Source organism: Camellia sinensis, chromosome 15 (assembly GCF_055761805.1).
Source record: "Camellia sinensis isolate YWXY chromosome 15, ASM5576180v1, whole genome shotgun sequence".
Classification (NCBI taxonomy): domain Eukaryota; kingdom Viridiplantae; phylum Streptophyta; class Magnoliopsida; order Ericales; family Theaceae; genus Camellia; species Camellia sinensis.
This window is the reverse complement of record NC_138975.1, coordinates 141,965,175-141,981,260: the sequence shown is the minus strand read 5'-3', so window position 1 is coordinate 141,981,260 and position 16,086 is coordinate 141,965,175. Positions and strand designations below refer to the sequence as shown.

General features: G+C 30.7%; 1 protein-coding gene and 1 long non-coding RNA gene across 2 annotated transcripts; both read left to right on the top strand.

Annotated features, from left to right (window-relative positions):
* Positions 1-590: 590 nt before the first annotated feature.
* On the top strand, positions 591-2,431 carry LOC145813888 (uncharacterized). The gene is made up of 2 exons (XR_014357283.1): positions 591-710; positions 1,855-2,431. It is a non-coding gene; the product is annotated as an uncharacterized LOC145813888 (long non-coding RNA).
* A 5,373-nt stretch (positions 2,432-7,804) lies between these two features.
* LOC145813886 (glutamine synthetase cytosolic isozyme 1-like) lies at positions 7,805-13,545 on the top strand. Its single transcript, XM_082910181.1, has 12 exons — positions 7,805-8,074; positions 8,407-8,446; positions 9,307-9,410; positions 9,508-9,556; positions 9,754-9,860; positions 10,021-10,108; positions 10,905-11,033; positions 11,506-11,580; positions 11,666-11,719; positions 12,151-12,188; positions 12,313-12,472; positions 13,197-13,545. Exons 1-12 carry the CDS (start codon positions 8,001-8,003, stop codon positions 13,347-13,349), a joined length of 1,071 nt encoding a protein of 356 aa, XP_082766307.1. The 5' UTR covers positions 7,805-8,000; the 3' UTR covers positions 13,350-13,545.
* Positions 13,546-16,086: the final 2,541 nt, after the last annotated feature.

Here is a 16,086-nt window from a genome sequence, read left to right as displayed (position 1 = left end):
CACCTGCAGGCAGGGCATGCTCACCTCAAAGGCAAGTGCACGCTCCCATCCGCAGAATTACCTGCTCAGCATAGGACCTGGCAACGGGTATGTGGATTGAAATGTGTGCTGCGATCTTTGAAAATGCATACTCTGTAGAGTTGAGGTGGAATTAGAGAATTCTTGATGAAGGCTAGGATTAAGACTTCTTTTTTCTTTTTATCTTCCTTGTGTGAATATGATCATATCTTATGCTTAAAAAATTGTGTGTTTGGGTTTCAGTAGTCTTGTTTGTGTTTTCTTGCACAGATGCTGACAATGTCACATGATTATCTATTTATTCATTCCCTGGTTTATTCAATCAGGGGCCCTTTTAATTATCTCATGAGTGTTCTTTGCATCTGTCACTACTAGCTTAGATATGGCCTATGGGTATTGTCTTTTGAGTATACTTATAGCTTATAGGTATTCAAACATGCCTGTGTTCATTAAGTCCATCATGTTTTCTGACTAAGAGCAATGATTCTAAGGGCTCCTTCTAGGTCAGTATCTTGTAGGTTTGTTGAGAATGATCTTGCTAAGTTTCTTTTGACTACTAAGATTCTTAACTTGAAAGCCTGAGGTCAAATTGAGAATTATATTATTAATTTTGGCAGGTGTCAAGGTTTATATCATTCATGACAAAGCTGATACTTGAGCAAGTTCACAATGTGAAGTGGGTTCCAGCACAGGTAATACTAATTAATAAAGTCTTCCCAATAATATTTGTAAACACCATTAGACTTGATGAATATGAATGTATTCACTTAAAACCGTTACGCAGCTGAAAGCAACCCAGATAGAATTCTAAAGGTGGCAGGTTCTGCAGGAATTGAAAATTCATGTCAGTAATACAGATGAAAAAGCTGCCTTTTCTTCTTGTTTCTGTATCTTATTTTTTGTGCTTTGGTAATGAGATAAGGTAAATTGGAGCATACATATATACATGTCAATGGTCATGGGAAAAGGCTTCTTCTTCAGGCTTTTTTTAAAAAAAATTTCCCCCCACCCCCCCCGCGTTTTTCCTCATTCTTTTGACAGTTCATCATCCAATCAACACAACAGGGAAGTCATAATTAGCCCCATTCTTGAGTGTAAACAACTTTTCATCTCTGTCTTCATGGATTCTCATGTGGCATCCCTTGGCTTGTGATGAGTCGAAAATATGGTTGGATGGGGAATCTTACTTGTTCTGTTATTTTTTCTTAGAAAATCATTATTTATCTTCAAAAAAGAAAACCATAAAACCAACTTCAGTTTAGCCAAATCAGTTTACCAAACACTTTGAGAACACATAATGCAGCTCAAGTTTAAAGTCTACAATGGACAATTGGACTTGTTTGGTATAGCTTATTCTAACTGCTTATATGTTGCTTTTGGTTTTTTGGTTTGTTTGTTTGTTTGTTTGTTTGTTTGTTTTTTTTTTTTTTTTTAATTCATTTATTTTTGAGAATATATGCAAGAATGTTTGGTACAATTTGTGTTCATAGCTTATGCTGCAAAAATAGATTAAATAAGCTAAAAGAAACTAATTATTTGCAAGTTGGAGGAAAGATATTTTTAGCTTCGTCTTTTTTATGATCAACTTCAACTTGATAAAAATGCAGCAAACAGTTCTTTTATAAACTGAGGAAAACCCTTGAATGATGATGATTGTTATTATTATTTTGGGGAGTTTGGCTTGTCTCTAATTTGGGCTTGAACAGGACGAAGTAATCTAAGCACCGAGATTGTGACATGGCTGCAGCTTGTGACAAACAAGGAGTATTTGTCCATTTATTCACCCTTCTTTTTTTGCTCCTCTAATTTTTTGTAGCTCCAATGTTGTTGGAACAGGAAAGCAGAGGTTGAGAATCAAAGCAAATGAGGACGATGAGAAAGGGTTTTTGAGTGATGCCGTAACAGGTTACCAGTGGTAATAATGAATGTGTTGGAGTGATGCCGTGTGAAATACAAGGCGGCAAGTAGGTGAATCTGCAAACAGGTTACCAGTGGTAATAATGGAAGTGTTGGAGTGATGTCATGTGAAATACAAGGCGGCGAGTTTCGCTATGAAAGAGGAAATTATGGACTAAATAAAGAAGGAAGAAAAAGAAAAAGAAAAAGAAACCACATTTTGTGTAAAACAACGTGGATGAGGCTGCACTTGTGTCAAGTTAATTAAACAAGTCTTTACTTCGTTAAATACAATGAACTTAGAGAGAGAGAGATTAACCATTCTTCTTGTTGGTGGGTGATATAGCACACGGGAAGCTACCATTCCTAGACACAATAATATATAGATTACATTCAGAGCTAACTAGTTTGTTAATTTGTACAGTTTCTTTGGACCTAGTCTTAGTTTTCTTATCTTTGTAATTTTATCTTTGTGTTCTTGCTTTTATAATTTATATATATTAAATTGGTTTTAATGCTTTGTCATTGTAACCATGGCCGAAAGAGCTGGCCTATAGATAATACATAGCATGACACAACACAACAACGACGTCTTCGATGCCTTAAAAACTTCAAAAAAAAAAAAACACATAATAGTGATCCATCTCAAGGGAGTGTATTGAAGACAATTCAATTCTCTCACAAGAAAATGGGCGGGACAGAGCTTACCACCAAAAAGACCAAGATCATGTCATAAAACCCAACAAAAAAAATTAGGGTAAATTATGTAACTGATGTCTGTAGTTTATACGATGTGTTAATTTGGTTCCTATTATTTTAATTTGTTTGATATTACTTATTAATTTAACGAATTGTGACATATTGGTTTAATAAAAAATGGTCGTTAGGTGTGATAGACGGAAACTTAAATAATGTGTCAATTTGGTTCCTGTCGAAATTAAGCAAATTAAAACAATAAGGATCAAATTGACACATCATATAAACTACAATGCCTGAATTGACATAACGTTTGAGCGCATGACAACTTTCTGTCTACTAAACCTAATAGGAATTATTTATTAAATCAATATGACACAACTATTTAAACTAAGGGACAAAGTCTAACAAATTAAAATAATATGGATCAAATTAACGCATCGTATAACTTACATAAATAATTTGTATAATTTACCCGAAAATTTACCTTCTTGGTTGGTTCTCCGTCTTGTTTGGTTTGGGGTTTGACTTTTTTTTTAATGACTTGATTCACGTCTAGGCTTAGGACTTAAGTTCGGCATGTTGACCGACTGAGTTGGGCAAAGAATATGAAAAATTAAAGAGAAATAAATTATTATTAAAATAAATAAATAAATAGGTATAGGATGAAATCTCAACTCATTAGCTTGTAAGAGGTGGCTCGTCAACCCGCCTATTTGGACTAAACTCATTGGGTAGAGCTTAGGTTGCCTAGGCCGATGCCAACCCTTAGTTATTTGGTTTGAATTGTTTCTTTTTGTTCAGGTTTCATTGACAAAAACTTAAAACTCAATTTATTGATTAAAAAATCAATTTTACAAAAAAAAAGACTACATCCATTTAAAAACTCACATTTTAAACACTCCACAAACAAATTAAAATAGCTAAAAATAAGGGCTCATTGTAAACTAAAAATATGCCAAATTAGCAATTATTTTTTTGTATAGGCTCATTTTTTATCATTAAGGCCTCGTTTGGGAACAGGTAAATTTAGTAACTTTTTGATTATTTGGCTAAAATTTGAGTTAAAAAAAATTAGTATGTTTGGGATATTTTTTTGACTTTTTACGAAAAGATGTACAAAAAGTAGAGAGAAAATAGAATATTTGGTATGGATTGTTAGCTTTTTGGCTAATTTAATAATTTTTTAAATTTTTGACTAAAAATGAGGATTTCCAAATGAGGCCTAAGTGAACTTTTCAGTTAAATCTCAAATGAATAAGATCAATTCTAATATTACTAGTTATTTTTGCAAATTAAAATTAGTTTCACAGTGCTATATAGAACTTTTTCAGTTTATATATTCTTATCTTTAGGTAAGAGTGATGTCATGGAGAATTAAGAGGGCTTATTTGATAATTTTTAAGCAATATTTCACTTATGTTACTTGTCCTCTTACTTGTCTTTAAAATTAACTATAAATAAATAAATAAATAAATCTCATTGTTATAAATAATAAAAAAAAATTAATTAACACATCACATCAATTTGTCCCCGATTCCGTAATATAAAATTCTACACTCGTCATACTTGAGAATTTAGGGCAGAACCGGACAAATATTAAGCCTGTGAAATGTGGGTTGGTTTTTTTTTTTTTTTTTTTTGACTTTTATTTATTTTCGTTTAAAGTCAAAAAATTTATAAATATTTTGATTTTTTTTTACTTTTGTAAGAAAAAAATAAAATAAATATAATTTAAATGTGACATTTTACATTATTAATTTTTTAATTTATTTTAATAAAATAACCTGAAAAAATAAAAAAATAAAATCTAGGTCAAACATAACCTAAAGCATTGATTTATAGTACATTTAACCGGGGTTAGTTGACAACCAACCCTCACCCCACGTTCTGGTCAGTTACACACATTTTCCCGGACAAATAAAGCATTGATTGGCTGACAACCAACCCCCACCCCACGTTCTGGTCAGGTACGCACATTTTCAATGGCAATGACTTTCTTGGTTCTTCTTTTTTAAAAATGTTTTTCAGAAAATATTATTTTTTTATTTTTCATATTTTTTTGTTTTTATTGAATATTTTTAATATTTTAAATAATTTTTTTTACTTTTTAGACATACTTAATATAAATATACTTAAAAAGTAAAAAATTTTAAAAAAAAATCTTTTAAAAATTCACTAAATACTAAAAATATAAAAAAAAATTACGAGAATTCGGTATTTTTTTATATTTTTATATATTTATTAATTTTTTAAAATATTTTTTCACAATTTTTTTACTTTTTAGATACATCTAAGTAAGGTACATCTAAAAAAGAAAAAAAATATTTAAAATTTAAAAAATATTCATTAAGAATAAAAAAATACAAAAACCAAAAAATTCAGTTTTCAAAAAACTTAATCCAAAAAACTCAAACCAAACACACTGAATAACATTTTAAATTTAGGGTAAATTATTAATAGATTTTGTTGGATTTAATTTTTATCAAATTTTATTAAAAATAAGTTTTGATAAAATTGTCATTAAATTATTTTTTTTACGATTTATACATATGCCACTAAAAATTTATAATTAGTGATTTTTTTTTTGTTAGATTTTTATAAATTATTGCTAAAACTTACAAGTAGCAACGTTTTTATGTAATGAATTTTCAAACTGTCACTAAAAGTTAAAAGTTAGTAACTTTTTTTTATGGCGATTTTTTAATTTATAATTAGTAATTTTTTGTGATAAAATTTTCAAACTGTTGCTGAAAATTGACGATTAGTAACATTTTTAATAGTATTTGATGAAAACGTCATTGATTTTCACAAGACCTATTGGATAATAAGTCCACTTATTATAACTTATACGTAAGTCCCCTTTAATTTATTTACCTTAATCAAACATGAGCAATGTTAGGTATTATGAAAAAAAATATCATAAAAAACTTTATAAAAATTCTCCACTCTTAAATTATACACACAAAAAAATACCACACATTAATCAAATAATGAAGAATCTTCATAAAATATGAAATATTTCATGATATCTAGAATTACTCATAAAAATATTCAATAAAATAACTAATTTTCTTATTTCTACAATTTTTTTTTTAGAAACACATAAATCAAATACAATACTATCACATGTGGGTGGATCATACATTTTTGTATGTCGCGTATTCGTACAAAATAATTGTGTCTAATTCTGTAATCAGATTGAAAAATGATTTTTATATACTGTTCAATAATTTAGGAGTTTATTAAACGGTAAAAACTTGAACATAAAATTTAACGTATTCAGTTCAAGTCACTTTAAAAGGTCATTAGAGATGCAAATTGCTTCAAGCACCTAGTTATAAAATAATAATAAAAAAACGTTACGGGTCATATTCTTTCGTAATCTATTTTGCGAAACTCATTTTTTATGATTGAATTTACGAGATAAATGATTTAAATTATTGTTATAGAAAAAATTATATCCAATTATGTAATTAGGTTAGAAATGGTTGCCCAATGTATCACTATCGTCTATACTTTTTCATATTCTATTTTGTAAAATTTGTAGGCCAGTATCATCATCGTTCATATTTCTTCATATTCTAATTTGTAGAATTCATTTTTATTACTTAGACTTATAAGATAAATGGTTCATATCCTTTTTGTAGGTCCAAAATAGAGGCAAAAAGTAAAATATGAAAGAATATATCATCCATACTTTTTTATATTCTATTTTCAGAATTCATCATTGAAAAATGATTTGCACCCCTAATTTTGAAGACCCCAGTGACCCCCAACTGATGTGGCGGCATGCAATTGGTTGAATTTTTTTTTTCCCTTGGTCCACAGCTTCCCACGTGGAGTGGGGGTGCTAGGGGTGCCCAGCACAGCTCATTCATTATTATTACTATTTATGAAATAAATGATTCAAATTATCGTTGAGTGTATAAAATAGAGCATTTTTTAAGATAGACTAATTTAGACTTCATTTGGCATTGACATTTTGTGCTAAATTATTCACAAAAAAAAAAGAAGATAAAAAGTTAATAAGATAAAATACCACATCCAAATCATAATCATTTTATTTTTCTTTTACAAAAATTAAAAAAAACTAAAAAAAATTCAACCCATACGAACTTTTTAGCCGAAGCTAAAATAGTCAAAAAATTAAAAAGTCAATTAAAAAAGTCACATGCCAAACAACAACTTAGTCTGATTATTTTTTATTTTTTTATTTATTTTTAACCAGACCAAAAAAGTTATTTTTAGGATAAATTTTGAATTTTTTCTAATAGTTAATTTGATGGTTATAAAAGAAAAAATAAAATGATTATAATTTGAATGTGACTTTTTATTTTATTGACTAAATTAATCTATTTTATAAATAATTTAACCAAAATAACTCATGTCAAAGCCTACCCAAAATAAGATACGAAACAATATAAGGGGTGTTTGGGAAGATAGTTGAGTTAAAATAACTCACTAAAAGATAAAATAGACTAAAATAATCAATAAGATAATATATCGCATCTAACCTATAACCGTTTTATTTTTTCTTTGATAACTATCAAATCAGGGGTGTTTTGAGAAGATGATTAAAAGTTATTTTTTGACTTTTTTGTGAGAGAGGGAAATGGGTTAAAAGTTGAGAAGTGACTTTTAACACACTTTTCAAAATAGCCCTCAATTACAAAAAAGCTAATAAACTATTTTAGTCAGATTAAAATAGTCAAAAAATTAAATAGTTAACTAAAATAGTCAACTTCTCAAATAAGGCCATAGTAAATTAGGGAAATACTAATATACATACTCTTAAAAATGATATACTTTATACATTTTAATTATGTCATTTTCTTCTTTAATTATGATATTTATTTATTTTTAATTTTTTTAGTAATGACTTAAAAAATATAAAATTATATTATTTTTTTAATTAGAATGTGCATAAGATATACATCTTTTTAAGATTGTACATAGTGTACATCACTTTTTTTACACTTTAAAAAAAAAATCAAAAAATTTAACTTTCAACTTACTTTTCAAAAAAATTCTAATATCTATTTTGGGGACGAAGTTAAAAATATATTTTTTTTAACTTTTAATCTCTTCTCAGTCCCATCTAAATTTTTTTAACTCTTTTTAAAAAAATATATAAAAAAATAAAAAATAATGTAACTCGAAATAAATTAAAAATTAAAAAATAAAATTTAACAACCATTCTAAACTAGTGCAATGTAAAACACCTCAACCACTATAAAAGGACGAACTCATCCCTGGTTCTACAGCTCATTACTCCTCGCCACAGACTCCAACACAAACCACGTATAGTACGGAGAGAAAGAGGAGAGAGGGAGAGTAAAAGCATCGTGTGGTTAGTTTGGAGTGGGTGTTTTTGATCGATCGTCACTATGTCTCTTCTTTCCGATCTTTGCAACTTGAATCTATCTGAGTCCACCGAGAAGATCATTGCAGAGTACATATGGTTAGTTTTACTTCTCTCAGATCTCTCTTTCTCTCTATGTTTTTGTTTTTCATGTTTAAGGCACTCTTGATTGCAGATCAGTGTTTGTTTTGCAATTTTCTCTTTATTTTGTTCTTCATGGTTGTGACTTCTATGTCTCATGCATAGGTCATAGAGTCATATATATTCCATTTTGTTTGAAACATTTTCTGTGTTTTTTCCTCTTTTTTTTTTTATAGTTTTTTATTATAACAATTTGGATTTTTTTTCCCCCTCTGTCTCTTCATATTTTATTATTATTAATATGTATTTCGTATTTTTGATGTGTATATATGTGTTTGATCATTGCACAGGATCGGTGGATCTGGTATGGACCTCAGAAGCAAAGCCAGGGTAATACTTTTAATGAATTTAATTAATGCACACACATAGGATCTGTTTGGTTGTCTTTATTTATTTATTATTTATTATTTACTTTTAATTTTAATTTTATCATTTATAGAAAAGTTTGGAGAACTGTTTTTAAGAAATATTCTGAAAACAACTCAATTTTTATGAAATACTGAATGGTTGGTGTTTGGCAAGTGGTTTTGGGGCTAAGATAACCGCAAAAACAAAATAGGCTATTTTAGCCACAACAAGCAAAACATCATCTAACCCATAATCATTACATTCTTCTCTCTAAAAAAAAAAAAGTCAAAAAAATAAAAAAGCCAAATAAACTATTTTCAAACTAAGTTTTTTAGCCCAGACTAAAAAAAAAAAAAAAAAAAAAGTCAAAAAAGCCAAAAAGCCAGCTCACTCTAGACGGAGTCAAATGACTTTTTGAAAATTATTTTTGCACAAAAAATGAAAACTATATGAAAACAATGATGTTTTTGAATATTGGACTTTTGTTTTTCCTGAAGCAAAAATCAAAACACAATCAAACAAGCCCATATCTTCTCTATTGGTGGTCTTAGTTTTTAATGCACACATGGGTTTGTTTGATTGTGTTTTCATTTTTCATTTATATCTTATCATTTTTAGAAAATACAGATACAGAATTTATTTGGCCAACTGTTTATTTTTATCAAATACCAAAAAACTTGTTAACGAATTTGGAAATTGTTTTTGCACAGAAATAGAAACCAGATGAAAACCAAGGGTGTTTTGAAATTGTCATATTTGTTTTCTAATTTTGAATTTGAATTTTTCATGTAATTTGGTCGCTGATGATCTTCTTTATATTTGGTTTCTTACCCTTGAATCAGACCCTGAATGCACCAGTCTCTGATCCTTCAAAGTTACCACAATGGAACTACGATGGTTCCAGCACTGGCCAAGCCCCTGGCGAGGACAGTGAAGTGATTTTATAGTATGTTATCTTGATTTCAATTCTCAGTTTTCATTTCAGTGTGTTTCTCAAAATTCTTTGGAGATTGGATATAACATTGGTTTGTTTATGCAAACAGTCCCCAGGCAATTTATAAGGACCCATTCAGGAGAGGCAACAACATTCTTGTAAGTCCCTTCTTTTCCCCCTATAATGTAAACTGATTTATAAAAAGAATTAATTTATGGAGTTTGTGGTTGTGTTTCTAATATGAGCAGTGACAAACAGAAAAATATGCAAAATGACGTGGCATTTAAACATCATTCTTGTGACCAATTTTGTATAAAAAATTGGTATGAATAGTATTTTTCTTCTAATATTGCAGGTAATGTGTGATGCTTACACGCCGGGTGGAGAGCCAATCCCAACAAATAAGAGGTTTGATGCTGCCAAGATATTCAGCCACCCTGATGTTGTTGCTGAGGAACCTTGGTATGTTCTACTTTTATTTATTAATTTGTTCATAAAATAAAAAATAGTTCTTTTCATATGGTACTGTGCTTTTTAATGTTGATTATTGGGAATCTGCATTATATTTTCTGCCCCAATTGTGTACTAACTTTTATTTACTTATTTATTTTTATTTTTTCAGGTATGGTATAGAGCAGGAGTACACTTTGTTGCAGAAAGAAGTGAAGTGGCCGATTGGTTGGCCTGTGGGAGGTTATCCTGGACCACAGGTAGTGAAGTTTCGCCATCACCAACTATGTCATTGTATTACTTCTTTTTCTTTGAAAAATGATTGTGTCACATTTTTTAATATGTCTTGATCACTATTTTTTTATTTGCCCAATTTTCAGTACTAGAAATTCTGGGTGTATTTTATATATGATATATGAAAAAGAAATACTATGTTTTAGTTTGTGTTCTAAACTGAGTTTTAAATGCAATTGTGATTTTGCTTCTTCTTTCTCTTTTGCCAAATTACCACTTGAGCTTGCTGTTAGAAACTGTATGTCTCGCTCCATGAAAGTAGTAGTAGAGGACCGTTTGCATACAATATGCACAGTAGTGGCCCAAGTTTTTATTTATTTCTTTATCATGATGTGCTAAGCATCAAAATGAGGTGTTATTTTTCTGGCCATTTCAAAAATTGAGGCATCCAGTAATAATAATTTATTTTAGTGAGTCTTATACATTGGGCTAATTGTTGATGAACCACCTCTGGATATGTTTTCTTATTGGGATCTGTTTTAGGAAATGTAGTCTTGGTTAAATGTGATGTACCTGTTTTCGATGAGGCCTGTGATACTCTCTTGATGCTTGAATTTAATGGCTTTGTAAATAGATTTGAATTTAAAAAAAAAAAAGAACTTGTTTGGCCTGAATATTCACAAGAGGATTGTTCTCTAGGTTATTTAGCTTCAGCCAACCTGATTTGTGTTGCTCACCACCACTGTTCCTCTTCCTTTTTCATATTGAGGTTTCTATGTGTTTATAATAATTGTGAGTTTTATTTTGGCTTTATCAAAACAGGGACCATACTACTGTGGTATTGGTGCGGATAAAGCTTTTGGGCGAGACATTGTCGATGCCCATTATAAAGCATGTCTTTATGCTGGTATTAACATTAGTGGCATCAATGGAGAGGTGATGCCGGGTCAGGTAAAAGATTAATTTACACATTCTATCCATTTTATTTATTTATTTTTTTTGGGGAAAAAAAAAGTCTAGGAACATAGAAACCGATCACATAATTGAAGAAGGGGTTGCGTTTGGTTCTGTGATTGATTTCTGTACAAGTAAAAGAACTTTTTTTTTTTAATCTTTCCCTTATAGAACTTAGGCCATGTTTGTTTGGGCAGACTGGATTAGCATTCCCATGACTAATAGTCTTAGGACTACGAATCCGTTGGATTATGTATCCTATCTTAACTAATAGTCAAGTTTAAAATAATTAGTCCATACTTCAATTGTTTAACCAAACATAGGATTAATAATTTTATTGGACTATTAGTCCAATCCCAAACTCATGTCCACCCAAACAAACATGGCCTTAATGCTTTGTCTCGTCAGTTGCCCTGTTTATTGGTTTTGTTGACCTCAAAGTTTTAAATGTTTTTCTTGTGATATGTAGTGGGAATTCCAAGTTGGGCCTTCTGTTGGCATCAGTTCTGGAGATCAGTTGTGGATGGCTCGTTACATTCTAGAAGTAATTTGATATATACTTATACTGCAGTAAAGTGTCGGATATCTGCATATATGTTTCCTTACTGACACATTTCCTGAACTGACAGAGGATCACTGAAATTGCTGGAGTCGTTGTTTCGTTCGACCCTAAACCTATTGAGGTTAGTTTTTGTTTGTGAATGTCCCCTCTTCCTTCCTGCTAAGTCCTCTACTATTTGCTACTAATGCTTCGTTTGTTTGAGTGGAACACATTTTCGCGCACAATTTGTTATTTTCTGTAGAAAATGTTTTCCTATATTTAGTTGCAACTTCAAAATTAATATTTTAGTGGTTGTCTTAGCGGTGGTGGTGGTGGGATTGGTAAGACCCGTCAAAAGTATAAACCATTTTCCATTCAAATAGGCTTATTTTCCGTTTGCCTTTCATTTTCCACCGCACCAAATGTCAGAAAATGCAAAAAATGTCTGTTCGGCTGAACAAACGGAGCATAATGTTCATTACATTATATTATATAGTGTAACCAAGTCTACATGCCTTTTCCAGAAAAGAACTAGGCAACCTGTCTCTAAACTTTGTGAAATTTTGTCAATAGGGTGACTGGAATGGAGCCGGTGCTCACACCAACTACAGGTAATATTTTGCATGCCAAAAAAAAAAAAAGAAAAGAAAAAACCTCGCAAGAATGATTTGTAGACCAGGGTCACACCCTTATACGTGTAATATGTCTAATATAGCCTATTCATGTTGGTAACAGTACCAAGTCCATGCGAAGTGATGGGGGCTTTGAAGTCATTAAGAAGGCCATCGAAAAGCTTGGATTGAAGCACAAGGAACACATTGCTGCTTATGGAGAAGGCAATGAGCGTCGGCTTACAGGAAAGCACGAAACAGCTGACATAAACACATTCTTATGGGTACGCTTATCTTCAGAGTAACGCTAGAGACCCATATTTGAGACCCCAAATGCACCTCCAATGATATGGCAATGAAGTAATATGGCAATGAAGTAGAGTCCCACGTAATTGAGAATGTGATGACAAATCAAAAGTTGATATTTATCTATTTATCCAAAAAAAAAATAAAAAATACACCTATCATGCCACATCATTATAGGTGAAATTGTGGGGGATTTATTTGGGGTCTCAAACATTTTCCCTTATTTTATTTTCCACGAGTTCTTATGCTTTCTATAACATGTTTTTGCTTATTGTTATGGTGATGAATTCTGAATTCTCTCTCTCTCTCTCTCTCTCACTAATAGTATTTGTTGCACATATTTTGGAAGCATTTTAAGTTGATGGGTCCAAGAAAGAACCCAATTGAGGAATGGTACACGGATATATTGGGAGTTATTAGATTTTTCTTCTTTTTGGCTCGACTTATGGGCTTCCTTCATGATTTTGTTTTGTTGCTGAGCTTCGTTATGTTTGTGTTGTTTGAATTATATATTTATTTATTTATTTTAAATTTCAGGGTTGTCTTAGACTAGATCAACTTCAAAAGTAAAAAAAAAATCACTGAAGACTAAAAAATCCCCCCGAATATTTTATTGGGGACATTTTCTTGTCAACACTTTTTTTTGCCTAATGATTTTTGTCACAATTCTCAATAGTGCTTGTTCATGTAATTTACTGATAGGGAGTGGCAAACCGTGGAGCCTCCATTAGGGTTGGCCGGGACACAGAGAAGGCAGGCAAAGGTTATTTTGAGGACAGGAGGCCTGCATCAAACATGGATCCGTACGTTGTCACTTCCATGATCGCAAACACCACCATCCTCTGGAAACCGTAAGAACGGAAGCAAGAATTTCTATTGTTTTTTGGATGTGCACATTTTGTTTTAGTTGATTCCAAAATGTATTTGCAGTTGTGGGTTTTGGACATTTGCATCTTCATTTGCCGTGAATTGACAATAAGTTAATTGACATTAAAAAAAAAGCAGGCTTTTGCCTTATTAGTAAATTCATCATGGTATGTTTGGCTGTTAATTTTTGTTTTTCTCCTGTTGTTTTCCTTAATTTTTTGTTTTTGTTTTTGTTTTTGTTTTTGTTTTTGTTTTATGGATGAGTCATTGAAAAGGTCAATACGAGCTTGCTCTTTAAGTGAATGAGACACCCCTCCAATTGCCGTGAGTGTAAGTCCGAGTTTGGTTTTGTTCTCAAGTATTGTTTTATGTTTTTGAATTTTTTCTATGAAAACTTGCTAGTCTGTACAAGTTGGGATCCTATTTAAAAGTGTTTGGTAGATGAGATTCTTGTGTTTTTATATTGGGGAACTTACTGATAAGTCCCATGTATCAAGTTCAAGATCAAGTTAATCCTAAAACAAAACACTTGCACCAATTAGTCCAATACATTTTTAATTGTTATCAATTTTTTTTTTTTTTTAATTTACAGACACTGTTCACATTTTATTACTGTCGGACTTCCATTTGACGGTCGTCGAAGACTCACCGGAATGTCTAGAATATTGTCGGAAAAAAAATAATTAAAAAATATGTTATGAAACTGTAAAATTTTACAGTTCTAAAGAATGTTATAAAACTGTAAAATTTTACAGTTTTAAACCATGATTCATTTCAGCACTAAAAAAAAATTTTAAAACTGCAAAATTTTACAGTTTTCACCGCCTGTAACTAAAACTCGAAAACTATTTGTTCAGAATTCGAAAATTTCCTCTATTAGAACAGAAAAACAGAAGTGTATAGCAGAGAAAAAAAAAAGAGATCGAAGGAAAAAGACGGATGTAGAGAGAGGATTATACTCTGACAATTATTTTTTGTTTAGATCTAGCCAAATCTGATGTAGATCTACTCAGATCTGATAGATCTAAGTAGATCTACATCAGATCTAAGTAGATCCACTCATCTTCTTCGTCGGAAATATATATCTTCGCCGTCGGTGAGAGTGAAATTACGAGTTGATTTCGATGGTTGGCGATTATCAGTGAATCTCGATCAATGGAGAAAGACATGAACACTTGCACCATCGTCTATGACGAAGACGATGAGAGAAAAATGTAGAAAAAAAGAGAAAGAAGAAAACATAAAAAGGGAGGAAAAAACCAGAGAGATGGAGGAAAGGACTTTTGGATGTACTCAAAAAGTTATGAGATTAAATGGTGTCCACATGTTCCACATGGGACCTGTGGATAATTTCTCCTTTTATATTTTGTAAGTGTGGATTCCAGCCTATATTGAGAATGGGTAATTTTAGTGGTTTTTTTTTATTTTTTATTTATATATATTATCTATAAGAATAGATAGAATTGTTGACTTTTTTATATTGTGTTTTTGTCTTTTTGTTAAAATGTTATGTTTTCAAAATAGGCCTTAGGGTTTTTTTTTTTTTGGGGGGGGGGGGGATTGTTTTATTTTTTGGCAAATTGCAAATCAATGGGACAGTAAGGAAATGATTGCACTATTTGTGGAAATTTTTTCCAGTGTAAATTTGACACGTATAAAAGAGTTGAACCAGACACAAAGACTTGCACGTAAGATATTGGTACCATCACAAAAATATAAATATTCTTTTACTATTCTAATGATTTGTAATTTTTTTATTTTGTCTGATTTATTATCAAGGAGGTGTAGGGGGGGAGGAATTGTTTTATTTTTTGGAAAATTGCAAATCAATGGGACCGTAAGGAAATGATTGCACTATTTTTGGAAATTTTTTCCAGTGTAATTTTGACACGTATAAAAGAGTTGAACCGGACACAAAGACTTGCACGTAAGATATTGGTACCATCACAAAAATATAAATATTCTTTTACTATTCTAATGATTTGTAATTTTTTTATTTTGTCTGATTTATTATCAAGGAGGTGTAGGGGGGGAGGAATTGTTTTATTTTTTGGAAAATTGCAAATCAATGGGACAGTAAGGAAATGATTGCACTATTTGTGGAAATTTTTTCCAGTGTAATTTTGACACGTATAAAAGAGTTGAACCGGACACAAAGACTTGCACGTAAGATATTGGTACCATCACAAAAAATATAAATATTCTTTTACTATTCTAATGATTTGTAATTTTTTTATTTTGTCTGATTTATTATCAAGGAGGTGTAGGGGGGGAGGAAATCAATGGGACCGTAAGGAAATGATTGCACTATTTGTGAAAATTTTTTCCAGTGTAATTTTGACACGTATAAAAGAGTTGAACCGGACACAAAGACTTGCACGTAAGATATTGGTACCATCACAAAAATATAAATATTCTTTTACTATTTTAATGATTTGTAATTTTTTTATTTTGTCTGATTTATTATCAAGGAGGTGTATATTATAATCAAATATGATTTAGACTTGTACTATGCACATAAGATATTTGTACTATCATAAAAATATAAATATTCTTTAACTATTCTATTGATTTGTAATTTTTAATTTTTTTGTGTCTAAAGAAGGAGGAGATTTGTATTACAATCAAATATGATTTAGTTATGGTGGAATGTGGTTTTTTTTTTTTTGTTACAAAAAAAGGGATAGGTAGGCTATGCCTAAGAATGGCAATGGGCCGGGCCGGG